This window comes from Dreissena polymorpha, chromosome 1 (genome assembly GCF_020536995.1).
Source record: "Dreissena polymorpha isolate Duluth1 chromosome 1, UMN_Dpol_1.0, whole genome shotgun sequence".
Taxonomy (NCBI): domain Eukaryota; kingdom Metazoa; phylum Mollusca; class Bivalvia; order Myida; family Dreissenidae; genus Dreissena; species Dreissena polymorpha.
In genome coordinates, this window is record NC_068355.1 from 210,329,581 (window position 1) to 210,354,597 (window position 25,017).

Consider the following 25,017-nt stretch of genomic DNA (forward strand, 5'->3'; position numbering starts at 1 on the left):
ATCATTCTGTATAGCTGTACAATAATTTAGTAAAGCTGAACAATCATTCAGTATAGCTGTACAATCATTAAGTATAGCTATTCAATCATTCAGTATAGATGTACGATCATTCTGTATAGATGTACACTCATTCAGTACAGCAACCCTTGAATAATACTTTTGGCATGAAATGATATATTTTGACGTCATTTCACAGTAAAACAGTGAAAAATATCGATCATGTTCACTGTTATTTTTCACTGTCTTAAACAGTGACATATCAGTTTTATTTCACTGATATTTCTCTATAAACCATCAAAAAGCATAAAATAAATAGAGGATATTTGTTCATGTCAGTGTAAGATCGTTTGTGATTTTAAGAGTGATCATAGAAAATATGCGCCACTCGTGAAAATATTATTTTTTTATTATCACGAGTGAAATAACAAACGATCTTACCCTGACATGAACACAATTTCTGTTTCTATTATGCCCCTCTTGCAAGAAAATAATTAACAGTTGCTTGCCTATCGCCGTTGTGAAAATCGTATATCCTTATTGTAGCTTTGAACAAGTATTGGGCGGTTACAATAATAACCAAAATAAATTTTCTACTGGGAATGCTGAAAATAATTATAATATTATTGAGTCATGAACGTTATGAAATGGAATAGAGCTAGAGGGAGTTTAGGGCATTTACGGACGCTAGAAACAGCAAAAGTGAACAATTTTCAAATACAGCATGTATACATGTATCCGTAATATTTTAACCGAACAAAATGAAATTCAATTCACATTTATAGCATAGCGTAGTTTGGCAATTAATGGGTATTGCCTACCGTGGTTGTCGATTCATTTGCACATTTTGATAGAATAAAATAACATATAATGATAAATTCAAAAGCACATAAAGTGAAAAATAGTTCCATCAGCAGGAGATACACATTTTATTGCATGGGGCCCCTAGTTTGTGGAATTAATAAAATGTTAAGCAGTATTGAACAAAACACAACAGTACTGAACATTCCTACCATGAATTGTGCATCCTTGCAGGGCTTGGTGCAAGCAAATAAGCAAATAAATATAATTTTCAGCATTTGAAATGTATTGAATGAGACGAAAATTACTATCGCTTTAGTATGTATTTGCAACTAAGTGGCACTGTAGAAGCACGAGGATATTCGTTCATGAGTAAACAGTTTGTCAGTTTTTGTCATTCAGCATGGAAATTTGGGAACTCGCATGGTGTACATGCTATATTTTATAGTAATTTGTGAGTTATTTTATATTTTGGAAATGATATATGGAATTGAATAGTTGATAAACGTATCGAACAAAATCGACATATGGTGATACTGTATGGTGACTGATAAAAGCTTGTGTTATCATGCGTGATATTATGTGATGTTATTTTATGTTGGCTGTTATCCTTACAAGTTTAATAATAAACGGACAGCCGGTATGTGAGTCCCAGCGGCTAGTACCAAAACAGAGTTGTGTTTGTTTGTTGTAAAGGCAAAGAAAGGGTGTAAGGGGACGTTTCTTGCTGTTCATTTACACGTCTCGTGTGTGACTTTAATTGGTTACCATACATGAAGTGGACGACATGTATGGTGACTGGTGAAAGCTTGTGTTAGATTTTTCTGGGCTTTTCCCTCAAACTAACCTTCTTTGGAGTTTTTAAAACGGTAATTGTTATTGCGTTACCAGAAACAAGTTTAGTACGAGATATTGCTAAAATGCTTCCGCTTTGGAATAATAAAATAAAAAAAGAAAGTTCTACAGAAATGACTTTTAAGAATACAGATTATTAATTATTTTTCAATTCAGTGCATTTTGATATATTCCCCAATTTTTTTTTTTTTTTTTGCACAGCCTTATTGTCTGTCAGTCCAATCCATTCATTGAATGTCTCATTCATAATGCAGGTTTAGTCACACTAGTTTACGCTGTTTATACTTGAAAATGTAAACATTTGGCTTTTGTATAAATGCGGCGTAGCTTGTGAATCCTGTATCTCCATCATTCAAACTGCATTAAAAAAAATGCCTCAAGTGTTCGCCGTTTTCTATTATCAATATAAGTTTTTATCAACTAACACAAAGCACATAAGTGTTGCATCTCGATCGAAAAAATGCCCGTATCTATTTAACCATTACAGATTTGAACCGTTTTGTGTGCGACGAGTCTGAAAATAAGAAACGCTTATCGATGCACCAATGTAAGTGCAAACCAGTTGACCGGGGCTAACTGTAAATCCACGTTTTTTACATGTGCGATTTGATTAAATGTCCATTTATTTTCTGTTTTATTAATTTTGTTCAATATCCAAGTATGCTGTTTTTCTTGCTCACAATAAATATTAACGGAAACTTTGTCGTTGTCGTCATTAAAACAATCCATTTTGTTTTAGAATTTCGATATAGTAAGGCACTTTTGTTCCCATGTTGAGGTTGAAGGCAACTTAAATATTAACTTAATTTATAACACTTTGCGAAGATGTCATATGAGGCTTGGTGCTTTGTTTTGGATGTTTGCTGATATGTCTAGATGTGTTGTTCTATCTAAGACTGGTCGTAACTACACTACTTTAAGAGTCATTAGAAGTGCGGCTATTCCTGTCTGGCGGACTTGACACTGTTTGCAATTGTTGGACAAAATGGTAATATAGTTTTGACATTAACATTTTATTTTATTGTTATTCATTAAGAATTGTCATACTTTGACAGCAGTTTCGTCTGTGTAAAAACTGTCGGGAAAATCATACCGAACTTGCAGTTACGTATTAGAAGACTGTTAATAAAATTATAGAAATTATACATTCTTTATGTAACAACATACGTGGATGTTAGTATTTTAAAAAGTGTTTTCCTTAGGTAAACGACTCTCGTTTCAGTTTCAGGATCATCTTTGCTTTTGCGAGTTCACTTGCACATGTAGCGAGTTAATCGCGATATAAGGAAACATGTTACATTTGCGGATTGTCATGTCAGAATGAAGCGTTTTCGTTGGGGAGCAGAGAGTTGTATAGGTGTTAAACTATTGCAAAGTCGTTTTAAAAAATGAAACCTTAATAAGACTAAGTGATATCAACTGTAAACATGCTTTAATATTATATTTGTGGTCGCTTTAAATAAATATCAATGTTGAAACGGTGTATGTTTCAATGTGCTTCCATGTGTTCTTGTTTTGTATTTTCGGTGACCGTAAAAAAAGATTGTAGTTACATTATAAAATGCGCAATTAGGCCAGAAGATTTAATATGTTGTTGAATAAGAATGTTTGTAAACTTACGTTAGGCGGACGAAACATAAATAAAATACTTATTTCTTCAAATTCTCAACATGAATTAAAAATAAAAATAAAAACTTTTTTTTATATTTTTATATTTTTTACAGAAACATTTTAATCAGTTGAGAGACTAAACACGTATATCTATAAATGTTAGACGGCACTAAGCCTGTATCTAATATCTCATGCTGTTTCAAAGCTAAGGTTTATATATTTGTAACATTTGTATCTGATAAAAAAATTCAATGAATGAAATTATGTTCACGTCATTTTGATGGGTTCAAAGCTTTAATTACCACGAACCTTAATGTTCTTTATACATTGCCTACCCAAGTCAAGCGAGAACATGCCTATGGGTGTGTAACCTGTGAAACAACTTATTAAAAACCGCTGGCTATAAATTGACAGTGTCATTCTTAAGTTGGCCGTTTTGTAATATTCAATTAGAAGTTTTAAATACATTGCCTGATTGACTGGACCATTATTTCATATAGTAATTTCAGAAGCGCAGAAAGTATAATGACAAATAAAAACTTGTCATACTCACTATATGGTCTTTAAATGTTTATATTACAGCTGATTCTTATTAATATGAAAGATAAACGTATAGCCAAGATTCAAATAATGTTGTTGGTATTATCGTGTTACTATAGACAAGCCGTTACTAATAATAAATAGTTATAGACAATTAACTTTTTTTTTAATTGAAAATTAGCAAATTTCAAACTTCACACGAATATTACAAAAAAACAATTTTTTTGCACGTTAATGCAAGGTAATGAAATTAAACGACATTATATGGCTTGGTTTTGATGTATGCATACTTATTATACCCATTAAATCTTTCAAACTTCGCGTTGGTTCAATCAGTGTCATCATTATATATACTTATGGAATTAAAATATCAAGTAAAAAGGTTCAAGAGTCGGACATGATTGACGTGTTTTGGTACAAACCTTGCATCGTTTATATGTCAGATTTAATTAAATCGAAATTGCGATACAAATTTAAGCCTTATCTCAATCATCAAGTACGGCTAAAGCTACAAAAGACATGTTCATTCCGTTGTCCAAACATTACTCTCTCCTTTAAAGCCACATTGACACGTTCTTATTCGCGCATCGATATTGAAAGATAATTTTTACTTTTAGTTTTTATTTCCCTGTGAAAGATTTGAATCAATTTACATTTGTAATAAATATATTCATCGTTTCATTGAGTTTATAGCTTATCTTTACAATGTCCCAAGTTGCTACACGTGACATTTAAGGGAGATCAAAACGATTTTGATCAAGTTATTGTATTCAATGATAAGATTTTATCTATTTTCTGAGCCATTTGGAAGTCGGACCTTATTGCATATGGTATTATGATGTCATTAGAAAATAAAAACAGTCGGCATTACTCGCGATTGTATGAAAGCGACTGTCGTAACCACCACAAGTGTTTGCATATCTACATTGTGATAGGATTTGTGCAGTTTCTGAAATTTTCAACAATAATACTTTAAAATTAATATTAAATATTAAATTAAATTAAATTGCCAGTTTTAATTTTATTGTAAAACTATTTTTCACTTTGAATAATATTTTATCTAATTTCTGGCACAACGTACGCAGTATTATGTCTTTGTTTGATATTATATAACAAATCATGACAAGGAAAGACAAAAGCCGTTTAAAGTTTACAAACTTAGTGCGAACTGAAAAAGAAGGCTGTAAATATAAGACAGTTTCGTGTAATTTGTGTTGGAAAAACATTCAAAAAGTATTTACAAAGAACAAAAGAAAATAAGAGATTTTTTAGTATGTATACATATTTACAGCATGTTTACATTTTAATAATCAAATAGTAGCTGCATATTCAGATGAAAAAAGGAATATAAAAGCAATACTAGGTACATGCAAAAATAAATTTTCCAGGATGTGTACATATTTAGAATATGTATTAATTGTTATAAGCAAATTAAATTTCCACTTTCAGATAAAAACAGGCATAGAACAATAAAACAAGGAACATTTAATTGTGATGTATGACACATAGGTCCTGCCTATAATTTCTTTCAAGATTAAATCTTGGTTCTTTGAGTCAAAAATAGTATTTGTACGAAATTGCAAAGAACAACAATACTCATTACATTTTAATACTAAGTTTGTTCTTCACTGGTAGTAAACAATTCCCATTCACTATCAAAGGACTCTGATTTTTTTTTTTAATTTATATTTTTCTTAAGTCATCATATTCATACTTTATGTATTGTTTGGCTCATGCAATGTTTGGATTGAATTTATTTATTTTACACTTGTATAAGTATAGCTAAATAAACAAAATAACATTATTTATGGCTCTAGCTGAGTTTGTTAAATACCCAAGGAGTGTTTTTTCTTATTCACGAAAGGAAACAATCGTCCTGATAATATCTCATCAATTAATGCAGAGAATTCCAGCATCAAACTATGACTTTAAGATGTTTTTATTTCCTATTTATATTTGGAATATTTTGATTTTAAAAAGTGGATAATACAACAATTCTTCTGCTTTTAGTACAATAAAATGAGATGCTTTTTAAAACATTTACCAAAAGGGGTTGACATTCTGTTAGATATATTTAAAGCATACTTATTTGAAATATTTTTGACAGGTCAAATTGGATATTAATTGCAAGCAGTTTCAAACTGTGTTGCATCCAGTTTAATTTCCATTTTGTTCTTATGGGTTAAAAACTCTATTTTTTCTTTCCAATCCATACAACATTTGTTTCATCAAAATTAACATTAAAGTCACTATAACGCTCAAAATCAACGAAAATTTCGTTAAGTATTTCGTAAAATAAAGTTAACACCTTAACAATCAGTGTTCCTTATAGCAATAGCCAAAATTTCAACGCTAGATGTGGTATGATTACTTAGATTTTTGTAGCGCATAATGCCATAAATTAACCTTGTATTTTTCTTGTAGTTTTTGTTTTATTATAAATTTTTTATTATATTATTACGTTGATTATCCATGTGCGTGCTTTCTCAAAGTACTCTTAATTTAACTGATATAGATAATTGGAACCGCATTTAAAAACAACCCGATATTCACGTATCCAGCATAACATGATAATGATATTGTTATTCATTAAACATTAACTTTTTATCTATTGTAAAGTTGCCAGTTTTCAATCGGTTATTTATGTCAAGTCTGAAAACTATATTGTTTAGTTTTTTTACATTAATGTAAATGGATAACAATTTAAATCACCGTGCTGGTATTTTAAATCTATTCTACATGCAAGGACATGCATTTGTACTCAAATTATATAATAAGTTACAACATATTCTGAATCCTGTTATTCCCTTCAGTGCGTTTTTTCATCTATATTTTCCAACGTTATTTGTATATAATATGCATTTTTTAAATATGAACAGAATAATACACTAAAAAAATCATAGCACGTTATTGTTGTGAATTGTTTAAATTAGCGCTACCTATTTTTAATTCGGAAATACACATATCACATAGAACTTTTGACCATAAGTGTATTATTGGAATGTATCCCTAATTATGTATGATAAAAATATAATATTAGTGACAGATGATAAAACTTTCAAAATTATTAATTGTGAACAATATAACAAGACTAATTGCAAATGATCAAAGTCCGAAGATGAATCATAACAACAGTCATCACGTTTGCGCGAGTTTCGTATAATTTAAGACTAATACTGACATCAATTTAATAGGACGCTCGAAGATTATTTAAAAATGCTTTTTATCCTTAAGACTTCGCGTGGGTGCAATATTGATGCAGTGTAATCATCTTATTGACATATTGCATATTACGAAATCCCATTAAAGCATCATTTGACAGACTTGATTAACGATTTTGGGAAACACAATCTTTGATTATTTTTGGCGCAGATTTTAATAAATGTTCAGTGCGGTTAAATTTAATCATTTGGTACTCAAATGAGCTTATAAAAAAATCCGCTTTCGCAATATTATTTTAAAACTTGTAATGCCGATCAAATAAGTTCTTGATGTCGTGACGAACATTTTTCAGGAAAGAATTCGACGTCTGTTTAGCTTCGGCATAGTGCTGTGTTTGGTGGGTCTCGCTCACGGTAATATGTTACATATAATCCTTATTAATTTAAAGAATTGTATACGCATTGACGATTTATTTATTTTAATAATAAATTAATCGGCAGCGATAAAACACGCGGGAATGTCTCATATTCTGTACAAAATTTATTGTTTTTCGAATTGATTTTAAACAGCATCCATACCAAGATAAACACCTTGATGGAAACACCATACATTAAGTTTAGCTAAATATTCTTTAGATGACAATCGTGTTTTTAAAAAGGTGCTATAAATGGGGCATGCACGGCTGATGCTGACTGTACCGGTACCACTCACCTAAAATGTACCGACAGCGACGGAAACACGTCACCTGATAAATGCATATGCGACATCGGGTACAAAGAAGACAACACTCATTGCGTAGGTAATACAAGAGAATGGATAACTCAAATTAATGACAATCGATAACTCATAACAGGCTATCTTCACGTTGGCTTCTCTACTTGCGTTTTATTATTGTTGCATTTAATTAATTTGCCTCAGTTTTGTTTATTGTAATCTAAACAATTTATAACTTATATTTTGCTGTGCATAGGACGGAGTATGTATCACCGATTCGGTATTGTCCTTAAAATCCCGCGCGTGTAAATAAACTGATACAGACAGTGACGCATACAAATACAGGACCGGGCGCAAACGTGATCCCGGCCTAGTTGGCAAAGCTTTGTACTCACAACGCATACAATTATTTTTAACTTAAATTCAAATTTACATTTACCGAACCAACAGTGGCGGACGGGTACTTGGAAGGATCATGCACGACCAATGCGAGCTGCGCTAATACTCCAAACGCAGGGACATGTACGGGAAACAAGTGTAAATGTAACTCTGGATATACAGAAAATGGTGAAAAAACAGTATGCGCAGGTAATTCTAAGAATTATTGTTTGCGTTATGGTACACTAAGGTCGAAAGTTTGTTCAGTGATCGCCATCCGTCAACGCCTTGATGTAGGGATGTTTATTCATTGGTTAGTTCTGTAGTGCACACGAATGACAGAAATCATTTTCAAAGTTGCTAGTTATATGTACGGTTCAACACAATCTGACGCAGAACAAAACACTATACTTATTCAATTATGTTCTTGCAACAGAATCAAGTTAACACATCACATTTTTGGGTAGCCTTATCCCTTGTATTTTTTTTTAACATAACGACTATCAATACATAAATTTAGTGTAAATAATGAATATTGAAATAATTTATTTTAAGCTTTTCGGTGTTTTATAGAGAAATAACAGTGAATTGAAAGGTTGAATTCACTGTTTCAAACAGTGAATCAAACTGAATTAAATTAATAAAAATTGTGTGAATTAAGTGAATTAAAATGAAAATAAACAGTGAAAATTATCGATATTTTTCACTGATATACTGTGAAATGACTTTTTTTATATCATGACGTCATTATTTGGGCGTTATTCTTTTATATAATCATTTGTGAATTAAAATCGATAATCCACAACATCAAACAAGTATCCTCTATGAAATTGTAAATTACGACTTAATAAATGTTGATGTTTACAGAATTGTTCCATCGTTCTTGCCCCGAAAATACTTCAAATTAATATTCAACCAAATTAAACTGAATTAAATGAATTAAAATTGTGTGAATTAAGTGAATTAAAATGAAAATAAACAGGGAAAATTATCGATATGTTTCACTGATATACTGTGAAATGACGTTGTTTTTTTATATCATGACGTCATTATTTGGGCGTTATTTTCCAGTTTTGATAAAAAACTTATCATTTGAAAGCATGAACTAAATATAAAGTGTGTTGTATTCATTGAAATTTTAATTCACTCATTATCATGGAAAAAAATCATCCAAGGCTGCGCCACTCGTGAAAGTATTCTTTTATATAATCATTTGTGAATTAAAATCGATATTCCACAATATTAAACAAGTATTGTTCTTGCCCCGAAAATACTTCAAATTAATATTCAACCAAATTCCAAACTAACGTTTATCACAATTCACAGTGGCAGACGGGTACTTGGAAGGAACTTGCACAAACAATGCAAGTTGCACCGGAACACCACATGCACAAACCTGTACTGGCAGAAAGTGTAAATGTAGCTCTGGCTTTATAGCAGAAAACACCATCTGCAAAGGTAACACAAGTGCTGTCTGTATGATTGATATATTGTCAAGTATAAAAAAACAACTTAGCAATCTTCCCAGACAAAATTTCTATGTACATATTCTATCAGATCAAATCTTTATTATTATTATTGTTCACTCAGTTGCAAATATACATTTGACCCAATAACGACTATAAATTTTGGAAAAGAAACCATATATTTAACTGAGAACTGCATACTAAATGCCCAGACATGTTGCATTTGCAAATGCTTTCAAGCAGAGACATTGATTGGCTGTTGTTTTCTTTTCCCTACAAAATGATTGTATAGTATACATACGGGTTGTGCATACTTTGTACTGATTTTGTTAAGTTTGTGTTTTGATATGCAATGACATATTCAGTTTTCATTTTCATAAAAATAATACTATAGGCGAATACATTCTTACTTTATATGCTAACAAAATATAGCCCTTTGAATATGGTAAACGATTATCAATTTAACCAATTTCAGGCAAAAAGCTCTCGTTTTGAAGGTTCGTAAGCTCGTAAAATTAGACCGGATCATTAATAAATTGACAGTGTATAAACACGTGTTTGTAGCAATTGTTAAACATACAATTAACATAACACACAGTATGCAATATAAAAAAAGATGTTATTTAAATAAATGTAATTCTAATGTGTCATAAAACAGTGCGGCGCTCCCATCCACAATAAAATGAATAAATAAGGTATTTATTTACCACCAACCCACCATTTGATGATGTGCCATATCAAAAACTAAGAAGCCAAACTAATTTCTAATTAAATAAATATTATGAACTTGCTCAACACGTTTTAGATTTAACAAAAAACAAGTGTTTTACCATTTTCATCGATTTACAGAATATTTAGTTTACAATTTGTGATATTGTGTAATGTGGCATATAACCCAAGCATATATCTTAGTTGTGAACATTGCTATTTTTTATTTTAGTCAATTTGTTTTTCCTTTAGCATAATATTTTAAACTATGTACACTTAAGCACGTGTCATCGGTCAAAACCATGATTTTGTAAGCCAGTAAACATATTCAAGTAGCTTACACAGTTAAATCCCATAAATACAAACATATACGTTATTTATATCTTATATTTTTCCTCTTACTCCACTCCATATTTAATACATCCACATTAAAATATGAGTATACTCGTTTGTACAATAATAAATACACACGGCGAACATTATAAAGCACTTTAAACTAGAATGTACTGTAATTGGAAATTCATTTTGTCAGGTCTATTGGTAAAAGCGAATTTAATTCCTCTTAGTTTTGCAATAATTTTGTTTAAGAACAAGTCTGTCAGAACTGAAATAATATAGCAGACATTACGATCTCTTTGTAAATAAAAAAACAACTTTCAATTGAATTTTACTTTATATTGCATTACAACTTTTGTGAGTTTACTGTTTCAGATAATCTACTGTATATGACACAATGTTAAAAAGTGGTGGCACTCAGACACTTTCCACACGTATACAAGAAGCATGTGTTGCCATTCAACAAGTCTCAATTGAGTGTTGAGTGTAACTAAGATAAAAAACGTACGAAATTTGAATAAACATTAAACAAAATGCTATTGGATTCAAGAAAAAAAGAAAATAGCATTAATTATAATACTGTACTTAGACACATTAAAGTGATGATTGCAAATATTGTAAAACCATAAAAAATTCTCAGTACTCGTTATTGTATATTAATAAGCATCTTTAAACAAAATTGCATGATTTAAAAAGTCACAAGTAAAAATGGTTACACCAAATGTAAAAGGATAAGTACAACTTAATTTAACATGGAAAATAAGTACTATCATGTTACTTTTTTCCATCAGATGCCAGTTGTTATCTCAAACACCTGATGAACATTTACTCTTACTGATGAGAATTCTCACTTTCAGTCAATATCTGTATCAGAGTCAGCTAATATAGCACACTATATATCTAACAAAGAATTTAGTTTTGAGAGCTACTTGAACTGTATAGATAGTGAAACACATGGAATAGTATCTATTAGATCCCGATTTTCTTCGCATCTATATAAATATAAATAGGAAGAATTTTAATATTATTTATTACAATGTTACAAATTGTATTATCATTGCATAAAACGCGGATGATATTGAGAATATACATGTATACAGTTTATACATGTTAGCCTATGCAATATCATTAATAGCATATGCTTATGATAAATATTTCCCCACTAGAGCAATTAAAATCACAACATTGATATAAGCGGAAAAAATCTTAGTTATACTAGAACTCAAACGGCTTTTTGTGAAAAGGTACTGTGCCACGAAAAGATTTGATCTCATGGCTAACTTCATGCCATTAAGTTTTTTTTAGAAGGATGTTTTGGCTAGTATTGGCTAATATTGAATATGGATACATGTACAGTGTAAAACAGTAGGTATTTCATGAAACAGCTAATCTGCTGATGATGTTAATGGCAACCATGCACACTGTTAACCTGTCATAGTTGTAACATGTTAATTTTCTTCTGTTTTGATAAACTGCGCCATATCTGTTCTATGGGAAATATTTTTATGCTTAAATCGAGCAACACCTTCGAATATGCTTGGACAGTTTTTTATCAGGGCCACACCTACCAACACATGCATTGCCATTATAATAATAACGCTTGTTGCTTCAGTTTTCTTTTATATTAAGACAATTATTGTAAATTAGACTAGTTGTATTATTTCAAACATAAGTCATTTAAATTCGAGGCGGTGATATAGCCAGCACAGCCACCAAAATACAAATACAAATACATAGCATTTATATAGCGCAAAAATTATTTACATATTCTATTGCGCTTCACAATATTACATATTCAGCATTAAAACCAAAACGTATTAACGATATACATTTATGTTCGAGAACGTTAAAACAATCAACAAACAATTACTATTTTGGTTAGTAAAAATGCAGATTTCATATTAAACCTACACGCACACTCATTGTTTGTAAAATTGTCAAAAGAGATGTGTTTTCAGCCTTGATCTAAAACTGGCTTCAGATTGACAAGCTTTTCCACCATTTTGGACCGACGGCGGCAAGAGATCTGTCAGCAAGTTTTGTTCGTCTTCTAGGGATGTTGAATTTTGTGTCATTGTTTGACCTTAATTTGTATTGTCCTCGAGCAGGTACAAACAATTATCTTATGTAAACTGGAGCTGTGCAATTGATTACTCGAAATACTACAACTAAAACTTTAAACATCACCCTGGCCTCTACAGAGAGCCAGTGTAACTTTTTTAGGAGATCAGTGATAGGTTCTTCACAAGATGCGTTCAGGACTACTCTTGCGGCATGGTTTTGAACTTGCTGTAGCTTCTTGATTTGGTATGCGGGAATTTCCGTAAAAAGACCATTGCAAAAGTCAATATGCGAATGAACTTATCCATGTGCCAATGATGCAGTAGACTCTTTTGTAAGATGTTTTCGTATAGCTTTGATATTGCGTAGTTGTGCATGTGCGATCTGACACTTCTTCTGGATGTGTTTGTCAAAGTTAAGTGTGTTGGTCATGATTACACCAAGATCTCTTACATGATTGACCAATTTCACTTCGCAACCAACGAAAACCGCTCTTGAAGTACTCAATTTCGCCAACTTTTGCCTGGTTCCATATACAATAATTTCAGTTTTTGATGCATTCATTTTTAGTTTGAAGGTTGACATCCACTTAATTACGTCATCCAGGCAACTATTAAGTTGCTGAAAAACAGTCGACTCAATTTCGGAATTTCCTGTTTGAATTTGAAAGCTAGCTTATGGCCATCCGCATATCCATAAAGATCAGCTGGGTATTTTCGAACCACTCTGTTAAGAGCCGATATATACAAGGTAAATATAACCGGCCCGGCACAGGAACCCTGAGGAACACCGAAAAGTAATTGCTCAGTTTCAGATGTTGACTGTTCGACTAATACTTTCATTGTTCTGTTGGTGAGATAGGAGTTTATCCATTTTAAGGGAATGCCATGAATACCAAACTCGTCTTGAAGAATACGAATAAGTATTGGGATGTCAATGGTGTCGAACGCTACACTCAAGTCAAGCATGACCACGATGGTGACTTTACCTTCATCAATATTTTCTAGAAGGTCGTTATACATCCTGAGCATTGCCGTTTCGACTCCGTGATTTTTTCTATAGGCATTTTGGTAAGGTGGAAGGAGATTATTAGCCTCAATGTGATCATTTATTTGGTTTAATGCAGCTTTTTCAAGAATTTTGGAAAGAAATGTCAAATTTGAAACCGGACGATAGTTCGGTAATTCCAAAGGGCGACCTTTCTTCTTCAACAATGGTTTAATCACAGCGCTTTTCCATGTGTCAATACACCAGATAGCAACGATCTATTTACTATTTCTGTCAATACAGGTGTCATATCTACAACGCCTGTTGTGTGTTTGTGAACTTAAATCTTACTATTTTCTTTTTTATCAGTCTTAGAATTAGATAGTGATTAAAGATTATAATTTGAACTTACTGATAAATCTCTATCTTAGTCAGCTAAGGTGTAACAATTATCAATGTTGCTTGAATCAAAATAATGTAAAAATAACATATAAATATTTTGAAAGGGCCTTTTCACAGGTTTTGGCATGTATTGAAGTTTGCCATTAAATGCTTTATATTGATAAATGCAAACATTGGATCTAAACAGCTCCAGTAAAAAATCAAGAATAAAATTAAATAAAGAAACAAAAAGTAATTTCTAAACGAATTAGCATGTTTCTGTTGAACGTAATCATAGCATGTATAACCACAAAGAAAAATATCCAATTTCCCTTAAAAGTAACTCCACGTTTCAGAAAAGTTAATAATACCAAACGATTGTTCACATTTCCTTCAATCCACTATTGCTTACGTGTTTATTTAAACCGGCAATATTCCACGAGAGCATGTTTATGGTGTCCCCGTTATGTACACTAAAGTACGCAATTTTGCCTTGGTCTAATCCCTATTCATTACAACTTGATGCCTCGTCTTCGTTATTAATCCCCACCAACGAATCTGATTGGATATTGACAATCCCAGAATCGATAAATTGACCGCCGCAATATGGGCTATTACGTGTCCTGCTGCCATTACGATACTGAAGAATCTGGTAGACTACAGCGTTCAAAGATCTCACATTAAACCAAGATTGGAAATCTTAATAAATCATATTTCACATCGTTAAACAATATTGAGTGATAACACGTAGTGTTTAAGGCCGAAATAGCTGTTTTTTTAAGTACTCCTTTCAGTTATGCCTTTGTTTAAGACACAGTTATGTCTTTATTGAATGTTATTATTCGAATTTAATTTTAAAGGTTATATCAGCATCTAAAGTCTGAAGTGAACTTTGTGATTTTTAGCAGTAATAGTTCCGGAAATTTTATTAGGCGAAACTTTCAAAGAATTTTCGCCCAGTTACACACTTTTATTGAAAATCAGACATCTGCATTTGTGTTATTTTTTAAATTTCTTTAAACATTTATTAATTTGTTATTAATATTTCTTATTTGAGCATCATTTTTAAAGGTATTGCACAAATCTTTAACCGGAATAAAGTTTGTCATTTTAACTAAAATTGGTCCGGAAATATTTATAAGCAAAACTCAGTAAGATTTCAGGTAGTGGAAAACTTTTTTTCAAAAGTATCTGGTTTACTCTAAAACCATTTATTTTTCTTTATATCTTTATTAAAAATCGCTTTCAAGCTTATACAAAAATCTCTAACCGGAAATGTATTTCGTAAATTTTGTGATTTTAAATGAAGTAGTACAGGTAAATTCTTTAGCGAAAATGTGTAAGATGTCAGGACATGGCATATTTTTTTATTGAAAAGTGCATATCTGCTTTTGCCTTTAACTTTATTTTTATGATATTATTCAAATAATATTTTACTGGTAAAATCAAAGTCTATAGCCTAAATAACTGTTTTGTGTGATTCTCAATATTTACTTAACTGGCGTCTTGCTTGATTTTTTTCTTTATAAATTATCAATTTACGACAAAAAATGTTCAACATGACACATATGGAGCCGTAAGTAAACTTAAATCGTTCCAATAATGTTCGATACATTCCAAAAACATTTTAATTTCTTTATTAAATTTCACTTTAAAGTTTAGATTGAAAACTAATTCTTAAAACTCGAACAAAATACGTGATGTTTTTCTTCGTTAAAAATTACGGATAGTCAATTAAAGCAAGATAATGGTCTTAAAAAACACACATCTGCGATGGCATTCCCTCAGTGCGAGACGATGTCCCAAGGATGATTAAGAGTGTAAATTGATATGCATGTGATACTACATTCTGCACATGTGTAGATGCCGTTATTAATATAAGATACCATACGTCACCTTCAAATAACATTGAAAATTTAAATCAAGGCCTAATTCATGCTGAGTTTTATGACTATTTAAAGATGCAGGTGATCGTTGTTTCTATTAATCACCAACAAACTGATAAATATATTTATTTAAAATACGAACTATTATGTGATGATCAGAGCGATAACAGAAACTTTTTGAATCTTCAAATATATTAAATCTAATTGCTACACTTCCTTTTATTTTTCAGGTACCTATAGGTCCCTATATTGTTATTCAGTACTCTGTTCTCGTATTTTTTTCGGTGTAGTTTACTACGATAAGAGAAATCACGTTGGACAAAACACGTTGATTGAGATGTCAATACTGACTTTGCTTTGCTTAAAATTGATTCAAAGTCTTTATATTTCGCGAATCGTGCGATGATGGTTCAAGGGTTTTTATATCGTGACTTTACTCGATGGGCTCTGTCAATTTCAAGACAGTCTTCGTGCTTTCCTTTCTCGAGTTTATTTTTCATAAAATATCGGAGCTTTTCTTCCGTAATAGACTAATGTTCATTTAAAGTACCAGCGATACCACGAATCCTCAAATTATTTCGCCTAGACTGATTTCCGATGTGATCAAGCTTGTTTTTCATGTCACTTACTTGATTTCTTAGATAAACGTCTTCCTATTTCAATTTTCTATAATCCTCCATAACGTTACTCAATTCTGACAACACGCCATCGATTATACAGTTTATTTCAGATATGTTAGTTACAATATGCTTATGTTGTTTATTAATTCTATTGCACAAATTGCTCATCAACTCACGGATGGGCATTAAGTTGGGGTAAGTGTGGGACTCGTCATCTACCTGTTGTCGAGAATGACTTTGCGTGGGTGGTGACTAAACAATGCTCGTCTAGGTAGATGTTTGCCGTTGTCTTGTATCCGTATCATCCTATATTGTATTTTCGTGCAGTTTCCACGTCCAGTTGTCCTCGGTTCGTAGCGCGTCCGTCTCGCCCTCTACGTTACTCGCATGACGGTGTTTCCATGCCAGTCGGGCTTACATTTGCTCCATGACTGATAAATGAAATCCGTTTCCGGATTGTAGGTGCTTTAGGCGGTCCAATATTCAGTTGAGCATCGCCACATATAATTAAAATGGCGACAAAGCACGTGGCTAAAGAAATCACTTGCGTATTCTAAATTTCAGACATCCGGACAAAACTAAAACACTAATCCGTTTCACTGCTTTGTCTGTTTAACTAAAACAACCTTTCCTCAATCTTTATAAAACTATACAAATCCCCATAATCTTTAAATTAGCAATCGACGTCTCAAGTTGTGCATATAACGAATGGCTAAAATTAATAATAATAGCAATAATAGTGTTGAAAATATGAAAAATTATAATGATATTTATAATCTGGATAAATGAATAATTATTCATAGCTGCAGCCGGCTTCTTAGAAGGAACATGCGCAAATAACGACGGCTGCAAAAATACCCCACACGCAGGGACCTGCACGGATGGCAAGTGCAAATGTAACAAAGGGTTCAAAGCCGACACCACAAGCTGCGCAGGTGAGCTTAATATTAAAACCAATATGTTAAAGCTAATGTATTTGAACAACATAAAGGTGTATCGGTCGTCGTCTGCTTCTTGTTGTTATCGCCAGCGTTGTCCGGCCGTCCGTCCGTAAATTTGTTCAGGGCTATATCTCAGAAACTATGTACGATTTCAACATAAAACAGCATGGGTATATAAATATAAACGAGGAGAAGTGAGATGCACAGGAACCATACAACTACACTTTCTTTAATAAGAGTTATCTCCCAAAAGCTATACAAGATTTAAGCTAGACACTTCTTTATGGGTGTACTAATATCAATGTGGAAAAGTGTCATGCACAAGAACCATAAACCTTCACTTTTTTAAATACGACGTATTACCCTTTGGTGTTTTGTATGATGTAACCTGTTAGTGCTATATTACAGATAATATGAAGATTTTAAAGTAAACCTTCTTGGGTGTATATATATAAATAAGGAGAAGTGTAACTCATAAACATGATAATCCTTTCTTCGTTATTTCACATATATTGCCCTTTTCAACCATTTGAACTCAGCAACAAAGAAAATGTATTCAGCGGTGGATATCAATTCAATAAATTTGCTTGTTTATTTCAAAAGCTCTCTTCGTTTACGTGTATTGTTAAACCGACCCTTATATAATAAAACAGATTACACAACACTACACTTTTGGTTATTGTATCTTAATAATGAACAAGAATGGGGTACCACTTATTACTTTAAAAGATAAGGTAAACAGCATAATTTATCCTGACATTGTTTAAGTTGGAAATGTTACGTATTGAACAAAGATACGTATTGAGCAAAGACATTTTGAGCTAATAATACCCTTATTTAGTAGAGTATCCAAGGAAATGGCAACTTAAAATATCATTGTCCATTAAACGCCTACTTTACAGGAGTTTTTAGGTGCTTCCCACCAACTGCACACAATCACATTTAGCCCTTTAAGTGAAGACAAGATAAATAAAGACACTCAATGCCTATTTTTGTTAACACTGAAAAATGCAACATTTGTCAGCACCATGGATATTGTTATCAGTGGCATCTAAAAGTTGTTTGGCTGAATTGAAAGCGGTCATTGAATCAAACTCCCAATTTTAAATATGATCCCCTTTAACGGTAAACTTACGCTCAAAGTTGAAAATTTTCAGCTATAGATCATGTAAACAAAACAGTGAATATAATGCCTGGAATCAGAGTTAGAGTAGGATGTCTCACACGTCTCAAGAGTAACTGTCACGCGTCTTAAGAGTAACTATGCCAAGGAAAGGTCAAGTGAGGCAAATGCTGATTGGGTTGAGCTTTTTTTATCATTTTCTATCAATGGTGCTGGTTCCTGTTTGGTATGATATGTTGAAATATGACTGGTAACCAGTCTACATAGTTGTACAAGATTAAGAATAATTGCTCGCTCTTGATAAACAATATTCTTTTGATCTGGATAAAATGGTATCCGTTTAATAAATATAACTTTTGTATATAAACTACTTATGTGATTTATATATAAGAAAGACGATGGAAATGTTTTATAAACATTAATAACGTTATTTTCAGAGATTTAGTTCTCCTGTTGGTGGTGTGAAAACACGTAAAAATAGACCGGGGGGCCGTTTCAATAGACATCGTAATACAAATTTACGATACGATACATTTTTCGAAGATGCATAATTGTTTAAGTGTATATCATATGTTTATAAATTTTCATTACTCAATTAATTACATTGGCATCTCAAGCGCCGTATATATTTGACGAGCATAGCGAGCTAGTTCTTCTTCTTATTAAGACTACAAAATTTTCTCGTAAGTTAAAATTGTCGTACGATCGTTTATGAAACGGCCCCCGGATCAGTAATGCATTGAACGTCGTTAAACAAGTGTTTTCCGCATTTAAACATATACAATTTATATAACACAAAGTATACACAATATTTAATAGATGGTTTATTTGTAATTATTTAAAATAATTTATATATGCGACCCGTCGTGCAATTACGGGTCAAGTTCCTAGAACCCGAAGTCTATTCGTAGAAATCAAAATGTAATAGTTTGTAATAAACGTTTTTCATGACAATAACACTTATGAAAGTCAATAATGCATATACAATTTGCCAATCAATTAAGTTTCAAATATCTTTACTTCCTGGAAAGTATTCTTGGGCTCCCCAAGCGTTCAAAATCCTCGCGCAAATGTTGACAATTTATACAAAACACATCTTTATATTATTTGCTGACATCAAATCAGAAAATATAGACAATAAACGGAAATCAACAGCTTATAAAATGCATTTATGGCTCGTTTTCTCCCATGCGCTCCTTCAGTTTTTAATTTGTAAAAATGTCATAGAACAATTTGTGTTGATTCAATACCTATTCTAGAACCTCGATGTTCAATTTAAACACAGCTGAAGACGGCTATCTGGATGGGATTTGTGCAAACAACGCCAGCTGCACGCAAACCGAACATGCACAGACATGTACAGGTGGAAAATGCAAATGTAACACTGGGTATACAGCAAACGCTGATACCACCGGTTGCAGCGGTAATATAGTTTAGCTGTATAGTTTTTAATACTAAGGTAAGTGATTCAACCCAAAAGCGTTCTCCATTGTTGCGATTAAATACTCGTTTATACCAACATGCATTGTTTGAACAATAGAAACCATTGTCTATTTCCGTCTGATTTTAGATACTTTTATATTATGACGATGATTTGTTTAATATGTTTGTCTTTATTAAGCCTGTTTTTGGAACTAGCTTATTAAAAGAAAAGTATTTATGCAAACACTTTGTAATTACTTACAAGATCGACTCTAGTCTTAACCGTTTTATTTTACAGTTGACGGAGGTATCAACGGAAAATGTAGCTCCCACACCGACTGCACAAAGACTACTAACGCCGGTACCTGCACAACTGGTAAATGTGAATGCAACACCGGATATACTGCAAACGAGGATGGATCTGCCTGCAACTATGGTAATATCGAAAAAAGCAATTGTCTATTTATCTATGTGTGTATACTGTCATGATATGTGTAATGTATTATGTTTGCATTTCTAGGATCAGACATATTAGCATGTGTCCTTCAAACATATCGCCACTGATTTAACGAACATGAGCTGTTTAATCATCATTGTATAATGCACGCACCCGATCAAGATGTAAACACTTCCTATGTTTGCAGTTTAAAAACTAAATACAGCGGCATACGCCTATCTCGAAAGGATGTGCATAAACAACTCTAGCTTCACGCACGCTTTTTCAGTAAACACCAATATCAACGAAAGACGTGTATACATGAAGTGTTAATACAGCTATAAGTCTTCGAAAGAGATATATTCAGAGCATAGTATCCCTTGTGTGATTATATTACAAGCACAATAAAGGCTTCTGTCTTATCATATATTTATCAAACGGATAAGGTGATATGTGGTGCTAACTAATTTTCCTCCGTCATAGTTGATGTTAATTGACATTGATTATTTAAAAGACGTGTTGATCACACATTTGATTTTGTGTATTGTAACCTATTTTAACACTATTTATTCCGATAACTAACAGACTCACCGACTTATCCACATGGGATTTTGTTGATATGTCGCAAGAAATATAATATGCGGCACTTTTCGATATGCATTATATTGTTAGTATTAGAACTTTTAATATTATGTTAGACGCAAGCGAGATCAGCACTAGATGCAAATATCTGAATACAAAATATGATCTTTTATTTGTAAGTATATATACATACAGATACTTATCTAGAATTGAACAAAACGCCAGCTGCAAGCCACCAACAGAAACTTGCAAATTTAACACTAAGCTAACAACGAATACATACAACAAATGCTGCAAAGTTTTTGATTAATGTTTAAGAAGGATTGTTTGCAAGGCAGAATTGTGTTGGTAGCTTTCGTCGTCTTAAAGGGATCTTTTCATGGTTTAGTAAATTGACAAAATTAAAAAAAGTTGTTTCAGATTCGCAAATTTTCGATTTAGTTATGATATTTGTGAGGAACACTATTACTGAACATTTACCATAGTCCAATATAGCCATTATATGTATCTTTTGACGATTTGATAACCTAAAAATTATACAGCGTTGCAACGCGAAACGATTGAATAATTTGGAGGGTTCTATTGTCGTCGTTTAAATTAAAGAAACTACGAAGATTGCTTATATAAGGTATAAAATACTTAAACTGTGCATAACTGCGGAATAGCCGAGAGGGCTAATGGGTTTTTACTTCAGACTAATTCCAGGACTCCGGGGGTCACTGGTTCGAGCCCTGGTACCGGCTACTTTTTTTTCCATTTTTTAATTTTATTCTTGATTTTTTACTGGAGCTTTTAAGATCAAATGTTTACATTTATCAATATAAAGCATTTAATGACAAACTTCAAAATATGCCAAAATCTGTGAAAAGGCCCCTTTAAAAGTTCGTTAAACAAATATAACAAAATAATATAATGTTGTCAAGTTAATTCAACATACTACGTGATGATCCCCATTCTAACTAGCATACCAACGCATAGAATATCCACGTTTACTTGAAATTATGTAATGATTATAGCGGCACGTCTGAAAATGTGTTCCTGGAAAGGAATATTGCATCCATGCATCCGTCCGTCCGCAAAACTAAAACAACACACTAGGAAAGGCCATATAATAAAACTATAAACAGCAAATTCTCCGAAAGTACTGAGGATTAATTGAAACAGGGTATACTTATGGAAGGCAATTAGGGAATAGATTATGTAATTTATTTTGGGATTCCCCAGATGGTTATGGTCAGAATACTTATACAAAGAAAATAGCGAAACCAAAGGTTGTTTTTACTCAACAAATACGAGTTAATAAGATATGATCATGCAAATGTGATTACACACAGTAATACATCAATTGTAATTGGAAGGTGGTATGCTTAGGCTTGGCCCATCAGAAGCAAATAACGTGGTGAATGTTAACACAAAAAATCGTTATATTACCAAGCTAAATGGATATTGGATTTGTCTGAGTGAATAAATAATAGTCATTTTGCATGCAATGACAATTTTTGAACTCATGGTGTTTCCACAAACTGATAAGGTCATGCTGTAATTCGTGCAATAATGCATAGGCCTTTTCACATATAACATTTATTTAAAACTGAATGGACTTCTTTTCATCTTTTCAGGTGTCGTTTCCAGGACATCAACATGGATTACATTGGCAATGATGTTGGCAGCTAAATTCTTTATGTAGCCATGTTGAACGATTATTAATCAATGTAGTAACAAAAACGGAAAATTCGACAAAAACATTCGACATAATAAAACTTATTTATATGCAATGGTTAATCTCAACAAACTTAAAAAACCTATATATGTATGCTTTAATCCTTTATTATATTTAAAAAAAATGAAAACATATTTGTTTATTTATATAGTTTTTGTTGTAGTATATGAAATATAGGCGGAGTTTGTTTTAGTTAGTAAATCCATGAAGATATAGCCATTTATGGTGTCTTTATATGCATGATATAATTTTGGCAGGAATGAGTCATGGTGGAGCTCTTTAAAATATTATGTGTTTAAAGTTTAATGAACAAAGCTGGTATTTTCAATAATAACACTCTATAAATTCATTTGATGATAATATTTATATATATGCTTGCCGACTAACTAAATGTCAAATTATTTTCAAATGATATTAATACAAAGGTCCGTATGTATATAGTTCAATAAATATAATAAAACGAGAAACTACAAAAAAAACGTATAAGGATACACATTCTTTTTACCAACTGCCAGAAATGTATTTCAACATAAACATGAAACACATACATGTTGTCTTTGTTCTTCTTTTAACCATACGGCTAGGTTTCAAAAACAACTTATTGTATTAATAACTCCGATACGCTAACCTCTTACCACAAAATGAAAAAATAAAGGCACAATAAACACTGACTTTACTTTAAACCGTCAAAGTTATAACTAATAATAAGTAATTATTTATTAATAATCATGTTAATCGAATAACTGTGTGTTTTAATATGTTTTGAAAAGGACGTAGCCTTTCAATTGTTGGGATGAATTTTAGACAAAACTGCGAAAATAGCTATTTTTATTTTTCATTCAAAACCGGTATGCACATTTGATACTTGAAAATTATTGACGTCACGGTATGTAAATAATATCGTGTATGACGATATTATACTCTCAATTGATCACGTCTGACACTTGCGACAATACCAACAGTAGGCATTTTAATCAGTGATGGTGAATACATTTCAGTCTTCAGTGCGATTTAGTTTTGTTGATTAAACTCTAACACAAAATACTATGGGATTTTTATTTAAACTTTAACGCCTATACAAAATTAAAATTTAAAACTTAAATCAATATTTCAGTTTAGAACTGATACTTATGATGGGAAGTATAGTTTGGTAAAGATACACCTTATTACCAAACGTTCAAATACTAATCGGTCAATAACAAGTATGATGTCAACCTAAAAATCGTTTTGACCGTAAAAGAATAAAAACAAATTGTAAGAGCGACTTTATAGACAAATGTGTGTTTGACATTTGAAACATCGAAAATCTATTGAGCTGAAGATTTTTTTTGTAATATTGAGTGCCGTGGTTAATGTTAAAGAGTGTGGCTATTACGACGTGAGCGCCTTTATGAACTCACGTTTCCAAAGAAACTTCGTCGAATGTCGATTTGTTAACCATCAAACATGAAACTGTTATGTTTACATTGCGAATAATAAAACAAGCTTTGAATGATTATTGGGTGAAAAACCTCGACAATTATCCTTAAAATATTACTTAAGTAGAAGACACTGGGGTGTAAACAAAATCAGAATAAATATATGGAATACAGCAGTGTATAGTGCAAGAGTAGGTCTGAAGTCTCGTTTGCAAAATTGGATTGGGAGATTTTCTCCCTTGATGTGAGTTAATTAGTCCTTGTGCATGATAAATCACCGAGGTGCTTGTCCGTCACGCTGCCAGGAGCCTCAAAATACCAAAATCCAATATGGCCGCCAACGGCCATGTTGAAAAAAAACCATATTGCCGTTTGGAGTAAAATCAAATGTTTTACCTCTAAATTACATGTATGTATTTTTCGGTATTAAGAACTCAGTTATGAGAGGTCTTGTTAAATATGGAGGGTAATTGATTCGGAAAGGTCAAGTACAAGGTCATACGATACATCAACGACCCTGAGTTGACATTGGACAGTAAAAGCCAGTGTATACACTTTAATGTGACAAATTTTGATGTAATTAATTCGATTACAATATTGTTGTACACGTTTTACGTTATATTGGCACATTTAGATAATTTACGCATGTTGTACTCACAGACAAATGACTAGTAAATTTTATTTAGCGAAACTTTCAAAATTTATCGCCGAGGTACACACTTTTATTGAAAATCAGATATCTGCATTTGTGTTAAAAAATATTTCTTTAAATATTTATTATTTTGTTATTAATATGTCTTATTTGAGCATCATTTTTAAAGGTATTGCACAAATCTATAGCCGGAATACCGTTTGCCATTTTAGCAAAAATT

The 25,017-nt window shown here is 32.0% G+C and overlaps 1 protein-coding gene across 1 annotated transcript in view; it reads left to right on the forward strand.

The window, feature by feature from the left end:
• LOC127864845 (latent-transforming growth factor beta-binding protein 2-like) overlaps positions 1 to 23,274 on the forward strand; it is a 177,055-nt gene extending 153,781 nt beyond the window's left edge. Inside the window, exons 5-10 of the mRNA XM_052404740.1 lie at positions 8,131 to 8,268; positions 9,385 to 9,516; positions 17,307 to 17,438; positions 19,853 to 19,990; positions 20,288 to 20,425; positions 22,627 to 23,274. Of these exons, the coding sequence (XP_052260700.1) occupies positions 8,131 to 8,268; positions 9,385 to 9,516; positions 17,307 to 17,438; positions 19,853 to 19,990; positions 20,288 to 20,425; positions 22,627 to 22,694 (746 nt within the window). The 3' untranslated portion in view covers positions 22,695 to 23,274. The remainder of the gene's footprint in view (positions 1 to 8,130; positions 8,269 to 9,384; positions 9,517 to 17,306; positions 17,439 to 19,852; positions 19,991 to 20,287; positions 20,426 to 22,626) is intronic.
• Positions 23,275 to 25,017: the final 1,743 nt, after the last annotated feature.